A 15,435-nucleotide genomic window follows, 5' to 3' on the forward strand; every position below is an offset into this window, starting at 1 on the left:
AATCTCTGATTGATTGAGAGATTCAAGGAGCTATCATCGTTAAGTAACATAGTAGACTTAATATTTACATTCATGCACTTTGAAATGAATTTGGAACTTTGTCCCAGAAGCATTTAACTGCAGGGCACTCCCACATATGAAGGAATGTGCCTGCCTGATTTAGAGGACACAGTGAACATTTGGGAGTTGGGGCCAATTTCATTATAAAACGTTTCCTTGGTTTTAAATACAGTCTGTGAACAAACATAAAATGTATGTTGTTTTCCAAGGTCACATGTTTCCATATTCTGTTCCAGTTAAAGGGTTGTTCAGATTCACTTAGATCTAGGCTTGGGTGATACCCCGGAATAAACTGTATATTTTGAAATACCGACGGGGGTGCGTGCTACGCCACTGCTTATAATTATACTGAATAAAAATATAAACGCAACAATTTTCATTGATTTTACTGAGTTACAGTTCATATGAGGAAATCAGTCAATTGAAATAAATTCATTTAGGCCCTAATCTATGGATTTCACATGACTGGTAATACAGATATGCATCTGTTGGTCACAGATAAAAAAACATAATGGTATTTTTGTGCATTCAAATTGCCATCGATAAAATGCAATCATGTTCGTTGTCCGTAGCTTATGCCTACTTATACCATAACCCTACTACCACCATGGGGCACTCTGTCCCCAAGGTTGACATCAGCAAACCGCTCGCCCACACGACGCCATACACGTGGTTTACGGTTGTGAGGCCTATTGGACGTACTGCCAAATTCTCTAAAACAATGTTGGAGGCGGCTTATGGTAGAGAAGTTAACATTAAATTCTCTGGCAACAGCTCTGGTGGGCATTCCTGCAGTCAGCATGCCAATTGCACGCTCCTCAAAACTTGAGACATCTGTGGCATTGTGTTGTGTGACAAAACTGCACATTTTAGAATGGCCTTTTATTGTTCCCAGCACAAGGTGCACATGTGTAATGATCATGCTGTTTAATTAGCTTGTTGATATGCCACACCTGTCAGGGGGGTGGATTATCTTGGCAAAGGAGAAATGCTCACTAACAGGGATGTAAACAAGTTTGTGCACAGAATTTGAGAGAAATAAGCTTTTTGTGCTCATGAAACATGGGACCAACACTTTACATGTTGCATTTTATATTTTTGTTCAGTGTATAAGTTAAGTATAACTATGAGAAATCTAAGATGCGTCAAATAAATTATATCCATCTCAGGGCTCCAGCTATGCATTCGGTTTGCTAACTTGCTAGCTAAGTGGCTGGATGTCAAGATCAAGCTTCTTGGTTACAGAAGAGACATTCAATCCCCTCCTGCACCAAGATCCTTGTTTTTTTTTTTTTTACATATAGTATAGAATCCCAATTAATTAAATAAGATCTCTGTGGGCGTAGTCGTAAATATTTGTCATTTAACTTTTCGAATGTATTACCTTTTGTGGCATAAACACAACCAGTCATGATGTTTTCATCGGATTGTCAAACAATCACTTCAAAGGGCTCCTTTAACAAATCAATCGTATTGGTCACATACACATGGTTAGCAGATGTTATTGCGAATGTAGCATAATGCTTTCCGACAGTGCAGCAATATCTATCAAGTAATATCTAACAGTTACACAACAAAAACCTAATACACACAAATCTAAGTAAAGGAATGGAATAAGAATATATAAATATATGGATGAGCAATGTCATTATCAGAGTGGCATAGGCTAAGATGCAATAGATAGTATAGAATACAGTATATACATATGAGATGGGTAATGCAAGATATGTAAACATTATTAAAGTGGCATTATTAAAGTGCCAAGTGATTTTCAAGTCTATGTAGGCAGCAGCCTCTCTGTGCTAGTGATGGCTGTTTACTAGGCTACCCGCGCACATTCATTTACTCGCAACATATTTCCAGCCTCCAAACAGTGGTGAATGGAAAGAGACATCTGTTACACAAAACACCAAAAAGTGTCATGACATTTGGCAATTGTCATTAGGCCAGAATTTATGCATCCACTGCTGTCCGCACGCGTCTCGGTGTTGGCCAAATTTCAGTGTTCTCGTTGAACCACATTGAATTTTGGAGCGTAGGCTATAGCAACTGTTTACCAGTCCATTCGCAGATTTTTCATGCCTCTGAAATGCAGTAGTGATAAGATGGTGGAATAGCCTACAGTTTTCTTGACATTTTGTGTTAATTATTGTGGCTCATGTTCTACCGGTACGGCGTACCCCCACTATTACCGGATTGTACCGCCTTACTTTCACCCCTGACATTAGGGCTGTTTTTCCGTGTTACTAACGAGTATTGCGATACTGGTGTCGTCCCGGCCCTACTGCACACACTACAGAACTCTGGTCCTCCGTGTGTATGTGTGTACGAAGCGTAATGCAATAGTGAAATTGCACGTTTCTTTTGAGTCTGATAGCCTGTGTGTTAAGTTGTCTCAATATGAAAAATGTGACAATCCTCTCCAATCTGGCATTACTTAATTTGTATACTAGACTAATATTTAGAAGTAATAATAACTTGAATAATAAAAATTAAATGCTACTCATAATAGTGAAATTGCAGACAAAAGCCATGTTTCTTTTGAGTCTGACATTGGCCTGGCCAATTACTGTAACCTGAAATTCCAAGACCGTCACAGCCTTGTGTGTGTGTGTGTGTGTGTGTTAACAGTATCTCTTTGCGCTCTACCTGTTCCTCCAGAATGTGACGGGTGTGTGTGAGGTGGCGCTACCCCAGCTGCCCCTACCCTGCATCAACAGCTCTGCCACCAGGGTCTACTTCGGCCATGAACGCCGCCTGGCAGAGGGTAAGACTGAGACACACACACACTGCTCCCCAATCACATATTTCAAGCTGCAAAATAGCTGTGAGACAGAGTGCAGTGTGTGTGTGAACTTAAATGTGCGTTTGAGACTGTGAAACGAGACGTAAGTCTAGTGTTTGTGCACTGCTGCTGAGTGAAAGTGTGACTAGCTTCGTTATTAAAGAGTCAAACTTTGAATGAAGATCAGAGGAGTTAAAGACTGCGTCCCAAATTTACATTTTATTTTTTTACATTTTACGTCATTTTAGCAGACGCTCTTATCCAGAGCGACTTACTTATGCCATTATTCTTTTTTTTACCCCATGGAACCCACAACCCTCAAATGCCATGCTCTACCAACTGAGCTACCTCCCTATTCCTATATAGTGCACATCTTTTGACCAAGTGGGGAATAGTGTGCCATTTCAGACATTGCCAAAGTGTGTGGAGGTGGCCGCCTGGGCTGAATAAATACATTTCTAAATCAGCGTCCCTGGAGAAAGTTCCTTCCTCCACTGATTACAGCTGCTTCATTAAAACAGGCCCTCCAAACGAACAAAACATAATAATTTAGTTTCCTACCATAACCGCCTGTCCTTAGTTTTGTAATTTAGGATTAAGACTCAGTCCTGAAGACATTTCAAATCAGACACATTTTCAGCACAAAAGGAGGTATTGTCCTGTGGGGGTTGAGACGTGGCATACCGTTACATACGTAGGAATGAGGAAAGAAGGTCACAAACATGAAGTTAGATAAGTCATTATCTCCTGACACTGTCTGTCACAACAGAGCCACCAGAGATAATGTGGCATTTATGGAATGTTTGTAGGCTTGTGTATGTTTGTCTGTATGTATCCCTTTTGCATCAACCAACTCACATAGCAATTTTTTGCCCAAAATGTCATTTTTCAGTTGTATTATTGCAGTATATGTTCTACTGCATAGTGCTGGTTTGATCCATAATGATCTGATTGATTGATTTATCAATTAATTGGTTTGATATTGATCGATTGATTGTAGGGATGTGCATCTTTCACTTTCAAGACGATTTGATACGTATCTAGATACATGGGCTCTGATACGCTACAGGAACGATATGTTTTAGTTTGAAATGATTTGGTGCGATTCTGAGCTGAGCCATAAGGGAAACTGGGCATCTACCACACCACTATCAGTTAGGGGGGGCGATGTTTGCTTTTTGTCCCCCCCCCCCCCACACACACACTTTTGATCTGAAATCACCATCAGCCATTAATTAATTTGTCATTTTTGCAGATTTGAAGTGTTAGAAGAGTAATTTATCAATATTTATCTTTTAAAATTAGCTATGACATATCCAAAGTTCTGCTATATATTTATTGGCTTTCACCCGTCTCATAATCAAATGTTTTTTTAGATCGTTTGGAAGTTTTGACAGAGTCTGAGTGAGCTTCTCTTCTTATCCCACTTCGACCATGCATTGCGGGTTGCAAAAGTGATTGCTGTCCTCGTTGTGAAATTATCAACTTCATCCTGTATATCTAAAAATCACCATATATACTGATTGTTTCAAGCACAACTACCAAAACTATTGCTGATGGAGAACCTGAACAATCGAAATAAAATCGAATGTAAGCTTCGATCAGCATGTAGCCTACCTATAGACAGATAAGTTGTCTCCGAAGGTACCTTAGGCTACTTTCATTCCGGTAAAACACAATTGTCAACGGCGCATTTGATAAAAAATAACCTAGTAAATTACATTGGTTGTCACTCAACTAATAAAGCAGCTTTGCGCAAGCCATTTTACTAACGTGTTAGATGAGGAATAGGCCTACCTCATTGGTCAGCACACGAAGCTGCATATAGCGCACAGTTTGACTACGCTACTGATAATGCCTGTTTTTTCTTTTTCTACATGCAAAATAACTTGTAGATCAATGACTGTCAACACAATTACATGCTTAGTTCGACACTGAAGGAGAGGACACAGTTGTCACAATAGATGAGAGGTATTTTCGGAAGGTAAAAAGACATTTGAGCAAAACATTTTTGGAAACAGGCGATTTCGTAACGTTTTAATCGATTTCCTGACCGATGCATGCTACATTTGGATTGATTTGGGGTCCAACGGACCGATGCAGTCGTATCTTAAACATTTGAACTGGGGACTGATGCGTATCAGTGAATCGTTACATCCCTAATTGATTGTGATATTGGTTTATTGATCAGGTGAGAAGCAGGCAGCCACCCACGTGTCCTTGGACCAGGAGTTTGACCGGGACCTAGCTGCCATGTGGCAGGACCTCGAGGAACAGGTGGTTGCCGCCGCCAACCGTGGGGTCGTCCCGGCAACGTTTCAACCCACCCAGTGCTGCCTGAACAGTCAGACGGACAACCTCCGCATCCCGCTTGCTGTTGTGGAGGGTAAGTACACTAACACTCCTGTCTCTCATTCCTCCTTCTTTTAGCACGGCTTTCTTTTCTTATCCCACTCCCTCATCTCTATCTTCTATTCAGCTATAAGTCTGATAGCTTGATAGTTAGCCCACACACACACACACACACACACACACAACCCTGCACCTGCAACCACACACACATATTATAAATAGTATTGAATTCACTATCCTCACATACAAAACATTCTGAAAGTATTCAGACCCCTTGACTTTTTCCACATTTTGTTACGCAACAGCCTTGTTCTAAAATTGATTATTCTTTCATTTCCTCATCAATCTACACACAATACCCCATAATGACAAAGCAAAAACTGTTTTTTAGATTTCTTTACACACAAAAAATAAACAGAAATATCACATTTACATAAGAATTCAGACCCTTTACTCAGTACTTTGTTGAAGCACCTTTGGCAGCGATTACAGCCTTGAGTCTTCTTGGGTATGACGCTACAAGCTTGGCACACCTGTATTTGGGGAGTTTCTCCCATTCTTCTCTGCAGATCCTCTCAAGCTCTGTCAGGTTGGTTGGGGAGCGTTGCTGCACAGTTATTTTCAGGTCTCTCCAAAGATGTTAGATCGGGTTCAAGTCTGGGCTCTGGCTGGGCCACACCGAAGCCACTCCTGCGTTGTCTTGGCTGTGTGCTTAGGGTCGTTGTCCTGTTGGAAGGTGAACCTTCCCCCCCAGTCTGAGGTCCTGAGCAGGTTTTCATCAAGAATCTATCTGTACTTTGCTCCGTTCATCTTTCCCTCGGTCCTGACTAGTCTCCCAGTCCCTGCCGCTGAAAAACATCCCCACATCATGATGCTGGCACCACCATGCTTCACCGTAGGGATGGTGCCAGATTTCCTCAACGTGACGCTTGGCATTCAGGCCAAAGAGTTCAAACTTGGTTTCATCAGACCACATAATCTTGTTTCTCATGGTCTGAGAGTCCTTTAGGTGCCTTTTGGCAAACTCCAAGTGGGCTGTCATGTGCCTTTTACTGAGGAGTGGCTTCCGTCTGGCAACTCAACAATAAAGGCCTGATTGGTGGAGTGCTGCAGAGATGGTTGTCCTTCTGGAAGGTTCTCCCATCTCCACAGAGGAACTCTGGAGCTCTGTCAGATTGACCATCTGGTTCTTGGTCAACTCCCTGACCAAGGCCCTTCTCCACTGATTGTTCAATTTGGCCGGGCGGCCAGTTCTAGGAAGAGTCTTGGTGGTTCCAAACTTATTCCATTTAAGAATGATTGAGGCCACTGCGTTCTTGGGGACCTTCAATGCTGCAGACATTTTTTGGCACCCTTCTCCCAGATCTGTGCCCCGACACAATCCTGTCTCGGAGATCTACAGACAATTCCTTCAACCTCATGGCTTGGTTTTTGCTCTGACATGCACTGTCAACTGTGGGACCTTATATAGACAGGTGTGTGCCTTTCCAAATAATGTCCAATCAATTGAATTTACCACAGGTGGACTCAAATCAAGTTGTAGCAACATCTCAAGGATGATCAATGGAAACAGGATGCACCTGAGCTCAATTTCAAGTCTCATAACAAAGGGTCTGAATACTTATGTGAATAAGGTATTTCTGTTTTATTTTTAATAAATGTGAAAAAATTATTTAAACAACTTTTCTCTGTCATTATGGGGTATTGTGTGTAGATTGATGAGGGAAAAATACAATTTAATCAATTTTAGAATAAGGATGTAACGTAAGTCAAGGGGTCTGAATACTTTTCCGAATGCACTGTATACCCTCAGACCTTTTGGTTGTGTTTGTCCTCATCCTGGTGTCTTTTCTCGCTTGCTCCTATGTAAAGCCAATCATAGTTGAAGTGGTGTTGTCTGTTCTCATCCTGTTGTCTTTACCTCGTCTCTCTCTACCTCTCGTCTCTTTCACTACCTCGCTCTCTCTTTCGCTACCTCGCTCTCTCTTTCGCTACCTCGCTCTCTCTTTCGCTACCTCGCTCTCTCTTCCTACCTCTCTCTCTCTTTCGCTACCTCGCTCTCTCTTTCGCTACCTCGCTCTCTCTTTCGCTACCTCGCTCTCTCTTTCGCTACCTCGCTCTCTCTTTCGCTACCTCGCTCTCTCTTTCGCTACCTCGCTCTCTCTTTCGCTACCTCGCTCTCTCTTTCGCTACCTCGCTCTCTCTTTCGCTACCTCGCTCTCTCTTTCGCTACCTCGCTCTCTCTTTCGCTACCTCGCTCTCTCTCTCTACCCCTCGTCTCTGTCTCTCTCTCTCTCTCTCTGTCTCTCTGTCTCTCTGTCTCTCTGTCTCTCTGTCTCTCTGTCTCTCTGTCTCTCTCTCTGTCTCTCTCTCTGTCTCTCTCTCTGTCTCTCTCTCTGTCTCTCTCTCTGTCTCTCTCTCTGTCTCTCTCTCTGTCTCTCTCTCTCTCTCTCTCTCTCTCAACACCCCTTGTCGCCATCTCTTTCTACATCGCTCTCTCTACATCTCTACCTCTAGAACCCATCATAGTTGAGGTGGTGTTCCGGAACCCTCTAAAGGTTCCACTGGTTCTCTCTGACCTCTCGCTGCTCTGGAAGTTCACGCTCAAAGACTTCAATCGACCGCAACCGCAGGAAGACTCGGTCGGAGACGCCGTGGCCATCAGCAACGAGAAGGAGGCCATCACTCCCAGGGTAAGAGTGTGTGTGTTACCTTTGGTCTGTGAGGCTACAGTGCTGTAAGAGCAGGCTCGTGTTCATAAGTACACACCGTAGCAAAAACACGTTTTTCTTATTGGATAAGTCCCTCCCCGTTTTGGTGCCTATTGAATATGACCTGTACTATTCTTCAATCAGCTCGTCCTGTCTGCAAAGGTCATCAGCAGGCTAATTTAACCTCTACTTTTTACAACCCCTCTTGCTGCAGACCCCACAGAAAGATGACGTCATCGCCACAGAAGTCATCCCAGAGTTCTACCTGAGCCCTGAGGAGACGAGATTGGTAAGCTGCCTTTTATGGTTCTCTGTTCTTGCTGTCTTTCCTCTCTCTCTCTCTCTCTCTCTCTCTCTCCCTAATTTTCTGTGACTTCTCTCTATGTCCAACCCACAGTCTCTCCTCTTTTTCCTCTTACAATTAGTCTCTCTCATTTTGTTCTCTTTCTGACCCCTCTCTGTCTCCTCCCTCAGGCTCGTCTGAAACTGCTGCCCCACCAGACAGGTCAACTCAACATCCTGGGTCTGGTCTATAACCTGGCCTCCACCCCCTCTACTGGAGACACTACTATCAACAGCACCGCAGCCTCACAGAGCGAAGGTAACATATACACATGGTCATGCAGTCACACACACACAGTAAAACCAGTACTATAATTAAGCAATAAGGCCTGAGGGTGTGTGGTATATGGCCAATATACCACGGCTAAGGGCTGTTCTTAGCACAGCTTAACACAGAATGCCTGGATACAGACCTTAGCTGTGGTATATTGGCCATATACTACAAACCCCCGAGGTGCCTTATTGCTGTTATAAACTGGTTACCAATGTAACTAGAGCAGTAAATAATAATTTTCTGATATACCACGGCTTTCAGCCAATCAGCATTAAGGGCTCGAACCACCCGGTTTATTATCCTGTTTTGGTCCCTCTCACCTGACCATTGTGGTTGCGGTCCTCTCAACAGGTCCCTCAGCGGCAGAGGGGACGTCAGTTCGTGGTCGACAGGACCTAGAGATCCAGGGACCACGGTTGAACCAGACCAAAGAGGAGAAGACCTCAGTCAGCCACGGTCCTGACCGACGTCTCGACCCCACCATCACCCCTCCCATGCCCCTGCTAGAGGTACTCGCTCAATTCCAAATCAACCCCTGGATCTCTAGATCCCTACTCACTGGACACTTCTGTAGATCTGAGAGGATTGGATTAGTGGAAGTAATTCTTAGATCCACAGGAATGGCTAGGGAGTAGGTAGGGGCTAGGGGGTACATTTTTGATTCAGGGCTCGTCCATTGTCCTTTACCCACTGCTCTCCACCCCTCACTCTCTGCTGTCTGCCCTCCTCTTTCCCTGTATGACTGATGGTTCCATACCAGCGATATGAAAATGTCTATGGTCCATAAAAATACAAACTGTTCCATCCATACATAGTCGTGAAAATAAAATAAGGTGGTTTCTGATTATTCCATCTTTCGGGATTTCATCTACTTTTTTCCCCCATCTACTTTCTCAATTTCGGCGATGTATTTCCATTTAGATTGAACTGGGCAGTATATGAGTAATTATGGGATGGATTCAGACTAGTCTATATTCAAATGACTGGCAGCCAAGTCCCTCCCTATCACTGCTTTATATCTGCCGGTCTCCTGAGAAAGACTGCTACACTGTAACTGGTCACCCATTAACTAACCTCTCTCTGTCCCCATTTCTCTATCACTATCCCATCCCCCCACCCCTCTCTTCCTCGCTCTCTCCGCTTTCTCTCCCTTTCGCACCCCCCCAGGTATTCTTCCTCCAGTTCCCTACCGCCCTGCTATGTGGTGAGATCAGGAAGGCTTACGTGGAGTTCTGTAACGTGAGTCGCGTTACCCTGTGTGGCCTGCGGGTGGCGTCCACGCACCCAGACTTCTTTACCTTTGGAAGCACCTCCTTAGCCACACCTCTCACCCCACTCAGCCCCACCTCTTTTGAAAACTGCTCCGCCTACAAAACTCTGGCCACACCCCCTGGCGCCACGCCCGGGTCCGTTGCCGCGGTGACACTGGTTTCAGCGGGGGACTTTGGGTCGGGGACAGGGTTGGGAGGAGGAGGAGTGTCCGGTGCGGGTACGGGGGGTAAATGGGTAGCAGAGATCCCTCTAGGAGAGGGGACACTAAAGCCTGGAGAATCTACCCAGCTGCCCCTGTGGCTGAGAGGACCAGACCAGGAAGGAGTCCACGAGATCAACTTCCTGTTCTACTACGAGAGCGCCGAGAAGGGAGGCAAGATCAGGTAGGATATTCACTACACAAGCCAAGGTCAGGTAGAGGAGAGTTATTCAAGAGTGAAGTCTGTTACTCACTACATACTGAAAAGCCACATTAGACCAGCCATTGAAGCAGGGGAGAGAATCCAAATCAGGTAGGGGAGAGCAAAAGAGCAACCTTTTATAATCCGATAGGGGAGAGTTATTCGAGAGAGAAGCCTGTTACCCACTACACATTAGGCCTACAGCAGCCATCCAGAAAAGGGAGAGAGCAGCCTGTTAATCAGTTAGAAGAGAAAGCAGGCTATTATATTCAGGTAGGGCTGTGGGAAAGCTGCCTGATGAAAGACAGTTTCTTGCATTCATATCTCATGATAAAAGATGGAACGGAGCTGATGTAATCCTCAAAGAAATTGGGAAAGCTGCCTACGTTTCAAGTCTTCACACAAGACTACACAAGTTAAGATCAGGTAGGGAAAGAGAAGACTGGTATTCACTCATTAGTCAATACACATTCACAAGCCAAATAGTGTAACATGAAAGCGATAAGGGGAGAAAGTAGCCTTTTTATATTCAGGTAGAGGAGAGGCATAGGGAGAGTTGAAGATTATTCACTAGTACACAAACCAAGGAGTGGAACATGAAAGAGATTCCTCATGTCTCTTCTCCAATTGTATTACATGATTTAAATTCTATATGATTAAAGTATTTTTTTTTAATTTAGTCTATTTTAAGCATGACTAGTGCTTCAAGTTGAATTAAAAAGTTTTAATTTCACATATTTTAGAGCAAATATGCTATGAGAGTTGACTTGAGGGGTGTAATCAAGCAGTAGAAAATGGAAGATGAGCACCGGCCCAATTTAAGCACTGCCTGCAGCATATTAGGTATCATATTAGGTATCATATTAGGTATCATATTAGGTATCATTTCAATACAGGTGTCCATTTCTAAGCCTCCTAGACATCCTGAATGTACCCCTGAATGTTTGTCAGTCTTGCTTTAAAATCTGTGCTCATTGGAGATCAAATGAGGTCAAATTGGGACACTTTTGAAAAGCCATATCATTCTACTTTGGAAAGTTATTTATTTTTCTCTTCATAAAGGACCTTTCACATCTTACAGAATGTGCCTGATCATCTGTTTAAATTAAATGGTTTAATTTTAATGTGGTTTCCGTAGTTTCAATTATATAGAGCCTGCAGCATTACTAAGCACAACGTTTGAGTTGTAAATGCATTGCATGAACACATTTAAATGACTCAATCTCTTTTTCCTCATCTCTCGTTCCCTCCATCCGTTTCTCTTTTGACCATCCCTCCATCTAACTTCTGCTCTCTCCTTCTGTCACTCCACTCACGTTCTCTGCTTTCCTCCATCTCAAACCCCTCTCTCTCCCTTCCCCACTCTCTCCCCCTCCTTACCTCCCTGCCCCCTTCTCTCCATCTCCTCTTTCCCTCCCCCTCTCTCTCTCACCCCCCCAGTCACAGGGTGTTGCGTCACACAGTATTTATTTGTGTGAGTCGTTCACTGTCTGTTCGGGCCACAGCTTGTCGTAGTAACACACTGCCGGAGGAGGAGGAGGAGGGGGAGGAGGGGAGGAACGGCAGCATGCTGGTCTTTGTTGACGTGGAGAACATCAACTCAGTGAGCTCAACACATGCGTGCACACACAAAACATGCTATACACACACACTAACACACGTTCTGTTGTGATACTCATACGCACACATACTATTTCAGTCACACAATCACTCATAGTTAAGGTGATGATTGATGGTACATTTGTTATTCAAGTTTCTACTGTGTTGTGAACTGTACAAGCATGATAGGGCATGCTGATGTGGATGTGATGTACACATGAATGTTAAGTCAGACATTGCTGTTCAATATGTTGACTTTAAATGCTGATCATTATGATACATATTCTCTCTCTCTCTCTCTCGCTCTCTCTCTCTCTCTCTCTCTACAGAGTGAGGCTGGGGTGCGTGAGTTTCACATTGCACAGGTCTCTAGCAGCAGTAAGCAGTGGAGACTACACAAGTGTATAAACCCAGCAGAAGACAAAGGTTTGTCCCTCTGCTCTCCGTAGCCCTCTCAGATGGGACTACAAATAGTCTTAAACTCATTTACTGGATGACTGTTTGACATTTCGGTCTCTGCTTTTGATTTGTGCATTTCCATTCAAAGAAGATGCTTGATTTAAGAAGTTTCAGTTGGTGGCTTTTCACTCCTTTCAATTCTTTCACTGTTTCTTTCCGTTGTTTCATTTGGAAGGATTTTATTTAGCTTTTTGTGTTGCTGAGGAGTCTATCGCTAGGTGATATGCTGTCTGTGGAAACTATGTCGTTTCCTAGTTAGCCATGTGGCAGCAGGCAGACTGGGTTAGGAAGGTTTCACTTCATCCACTGGATTGCTTTGGTGTGTTTGGTTGTGTTCCATAGCTGTTATGTTAATTAGATGCGTTTTGGTGGTTTGATCAGTGAGGTTCACTTGTTTGGAGGGGCTACCTTGATTGGGCTATCTAGTTCATTTGGTAGGTTAGCGTACAGAATGTTATGTTCCTAAGTCACAGAGTATTTTAGAATCACATTTTAGTCATTTTTTAGACACTCTCTTATCCAGAGCGGCTTACAATTGGTGGCTTTTTATGCTATCCAATAGCTATGCGACCGCCCTTCATAGTTCATACAGTATTACATACACTACATGACCAAAGGTATGTGGACCCCTGCTCGTCGAACATCTCATTCCAAAATCATGGGCATTAATATGGAGTTGGTCTCTCCTTTGCTGCTTATAACAGCCTCCACTCCTCCGGGAGGCTTTCTACTAGATGTTGGAACATTGCTGCAGTCACTTGCTTCCATTCAGCCACAAGAGCATTAGTGAGGTCGGGCACTGATGTTGGGTGATTAGGCTTGGCTCACAGTCGGCGTTCCAATTCATCCCAAAGGTGTTCGATGGGGTTGAGGTCAGGGCTCTGTGCATGCCAGTCAAGTTCTTCCACACCGATCTCGACAAACCATTTCTGTATGGACTTCACTTTATACATGGGGGCATTGTTATGCTGAAACCGGAAAGGGCCTTCCCAAACTGTTGCCACAAAGTTGGAAGTACACCATGAAAAACAGCACCATACCATTATTCCTCCTCCACTAAACTTTACAGTTGGCACTATGCATTGGGGCAGGTAGCGTTCTCCTGGCATCCGCCAAACCCAGATTCGTCTGTCGGACTGCCAGATGGTGAAACGTGATTCATCACTCCAGAGAATGCGTTTCCACTGCTCCAGAGTCCAATGGCGGCGTGCTTTACACCACTCCAGCCGATGCTTGGCATTTCGCATGGTGATCTTAAGCTTGTTTAGTGCTACTCGGCCATGGAAACACATTTCATGAAGCTCCCGATGAACAGTTATTGTGCTGACGTTGCTTCCAGAGGCAGTTTGGAACTCTGTAGTGAGAATTGCAACTGAGGACAGGCGATTTTTAGGCGCTACGTGCTTCAGCACTCGACGGTCACGTTCTGTGAGCTTGTGTGGCCTACCACTTCGCGGCTGAGCCGTTGTTGCTCCTAGATGTTTCCACTTCACAATAACGGCACTTACAGTTGACCGAGGCAGCTCTAGCAGGCCAGAAATTTGAGGAACTGACTTGTTGGAAAGGTGGCATCCTATGACGGTGCCACTTTGAAAGACACTGAGCTCTTCAGTAAGGCCATTATACTGCCAATGTTTGTCTATGGAGATTGCATGGCTGTGCGCTCAATTTTATACACCTGTCAGCAACGAGTGTGGCTGAAATGGAAGAATCCACTAATTTGAAGGGGTGTCCATGTACTTTTGTATAGATAGTGTACTGTGATTCAGATCCAACTCTTGTTATTCATCTCTATGCCAGGCTGGTTAGACTATCCCCGTGGGAACTAGCTTCATGACTGATGACCAGTGGTGTGGCTGGTGGCCAGGACACATAGCCGAGTGCAGAGTGAACTTTTAGCCACTCCCTAAAGCAGTGTGTTATATGGAAGTTCCAGTAATCACCACACACACACACACACACACACACACACCACACACACCACAGGGTGGGCACTTCTGCAAGTAGGTCACTTTGCTCATTTTCGCTCTGTCATCACACATGGGGAATTGTGGCGCTATAGAGGTGGCAGTGACCAGAACAGAGTGGAAAAGAGACACCACACACAGAACCCCCCAGCACAGTGGACTTGCCTCATAACATTGCACATTCACATTAATCAGAAGGGATATCTGTGGGGGTTATTCTTCCTCAATGACGTAGAGGTGTGTGTGGCGTACAGAAAGCTGCCAGAACGTATGTTGCACCGCTAATGCGCTAATTAGCCTCTCAGCAGGATCACTCGATAACACACACACACAGTGTCAATATCTGCACTCCTCTGCCAATACCATCTCTTATCCCTTCCTCCCTCTCTTTCCTCTTTCCATTGTTCTCTCTCTTCTTCTCTCTGTTCCTCTGCGATCATACTAGTTCACAGTAGAAGTGCTAGTTGCCTACATACAATACATTAAGCTACATCATGTTTTCCTTCTATAATAGTAATTGCTGTTTGTTAATAGGGCTGGGAATTGCCAGGGACCTCACAATATGATATTACAATACTTAGGTGCCGATACGATATGTGTTGAGATTCTCATGATTCTATATGTATTGCGATCGATACTGCGATTTAATGTTCCAAAAATATTGCTCACTATGTCTGCTGCAGAGACACGAGAAAGCATGAGAAAACGAGTTTTGATCAGTCAGGGGAAATAGAAGTGCTGAAAACATGTTGGCTCACTATAAACAAAAATAGGGAGAACAAGTTATCGGATGAAAATAGTCTTGACGCAGGTACAGCCGACTAGCGCTAGCTAACACTACCTACAGTAGCATGCATATATATGCTACCTATATACACACTCAGGAGGCCAGGTCATCTGATGCAGCACTCCCTCACTCTCCTTCTTGGTAAAATAGCCCTTACCCAGCCTGGAGGTGTGTTGGTGGGTCATTGTCCTGTTGAAAAACAAATGATAGTCCCACTAAACCCAAACCAGATGGGATGGCGTATCGCTGCAGAATGCTATGGTAGCCATGCTGGTTAAGTGTGCCTTGAATTCTAAATAAATCACAGACAGTGTCACCAACATAGCACCCCCACACCATAACACCTCCTCCTCCATGCTTTACGGTGGGAACTACACATGTGGAGATCATCCGTTCACCCACACCCCGTCTTACAAAGACATGGCG

General features: G+C 44.2%; 1 protein-coding gene across 2 annotated transcripts in view; it reads left to right on the top strand.

Moving 5' to 3' along the window:
• Positions 1–15,435, top strand: part of LOC121540040 (trafficking protein particle complex subunit 8) — a 59,282-nt gene that overhangs the window by 26,917 nt on the left and 16,930 nt on the right. For both annotated transcript variants that reach the window (XM_045207695.1, XM_045207696.1), the window contains 9 exons: positions 2,722–2,827; positions 5,037–5,231; positions 7,715–7,890; positions 8,123–8,197; positions 8,383–8,509; positions 8,876–9,033; positions 9,692–10,179; positions 11,638–11,800; positions 12,126–12,222. In XM_045207695.1, coding sequence (XP_045063630.1) covers positions 2,722–2,827; positions 5,037–5,231; positions 7,715–7,890; positions 8,123–8,197; positions 8,383–8,509; positions 8,876–9,033; positions 9,692–10,179; positions 11,638–11,800; positions 12,126–12,222 — 1,585 coding nt within the window. The remainder of the gene's footprint in view (positions 1–2,721; positions 2,828–5,036; positions 5,232–7,714; positions 7,891–8,122; positions 8,198–8,382; positions 8,510–8,875; positions 9,034–9,691; positions 10,180–11,637; positions 11,801–12,125; positions 12,223–15,435) is intronic.

Source organism: Coregonus clupeaformis, chromosome 26 (genome assembly GCF_020615455.1).
Source record: "Coregonus clupeaformis isolate EN_2021a chromosome 26, ASM2061545v1, whole genome shotgun sequence".
Lineage (NCBI taxonomy): Eukaryota > Metazoa > Chordata > Actinopteri > Salmoniformes > Salmonidae > Coregonus > Coregonus clupeaformis.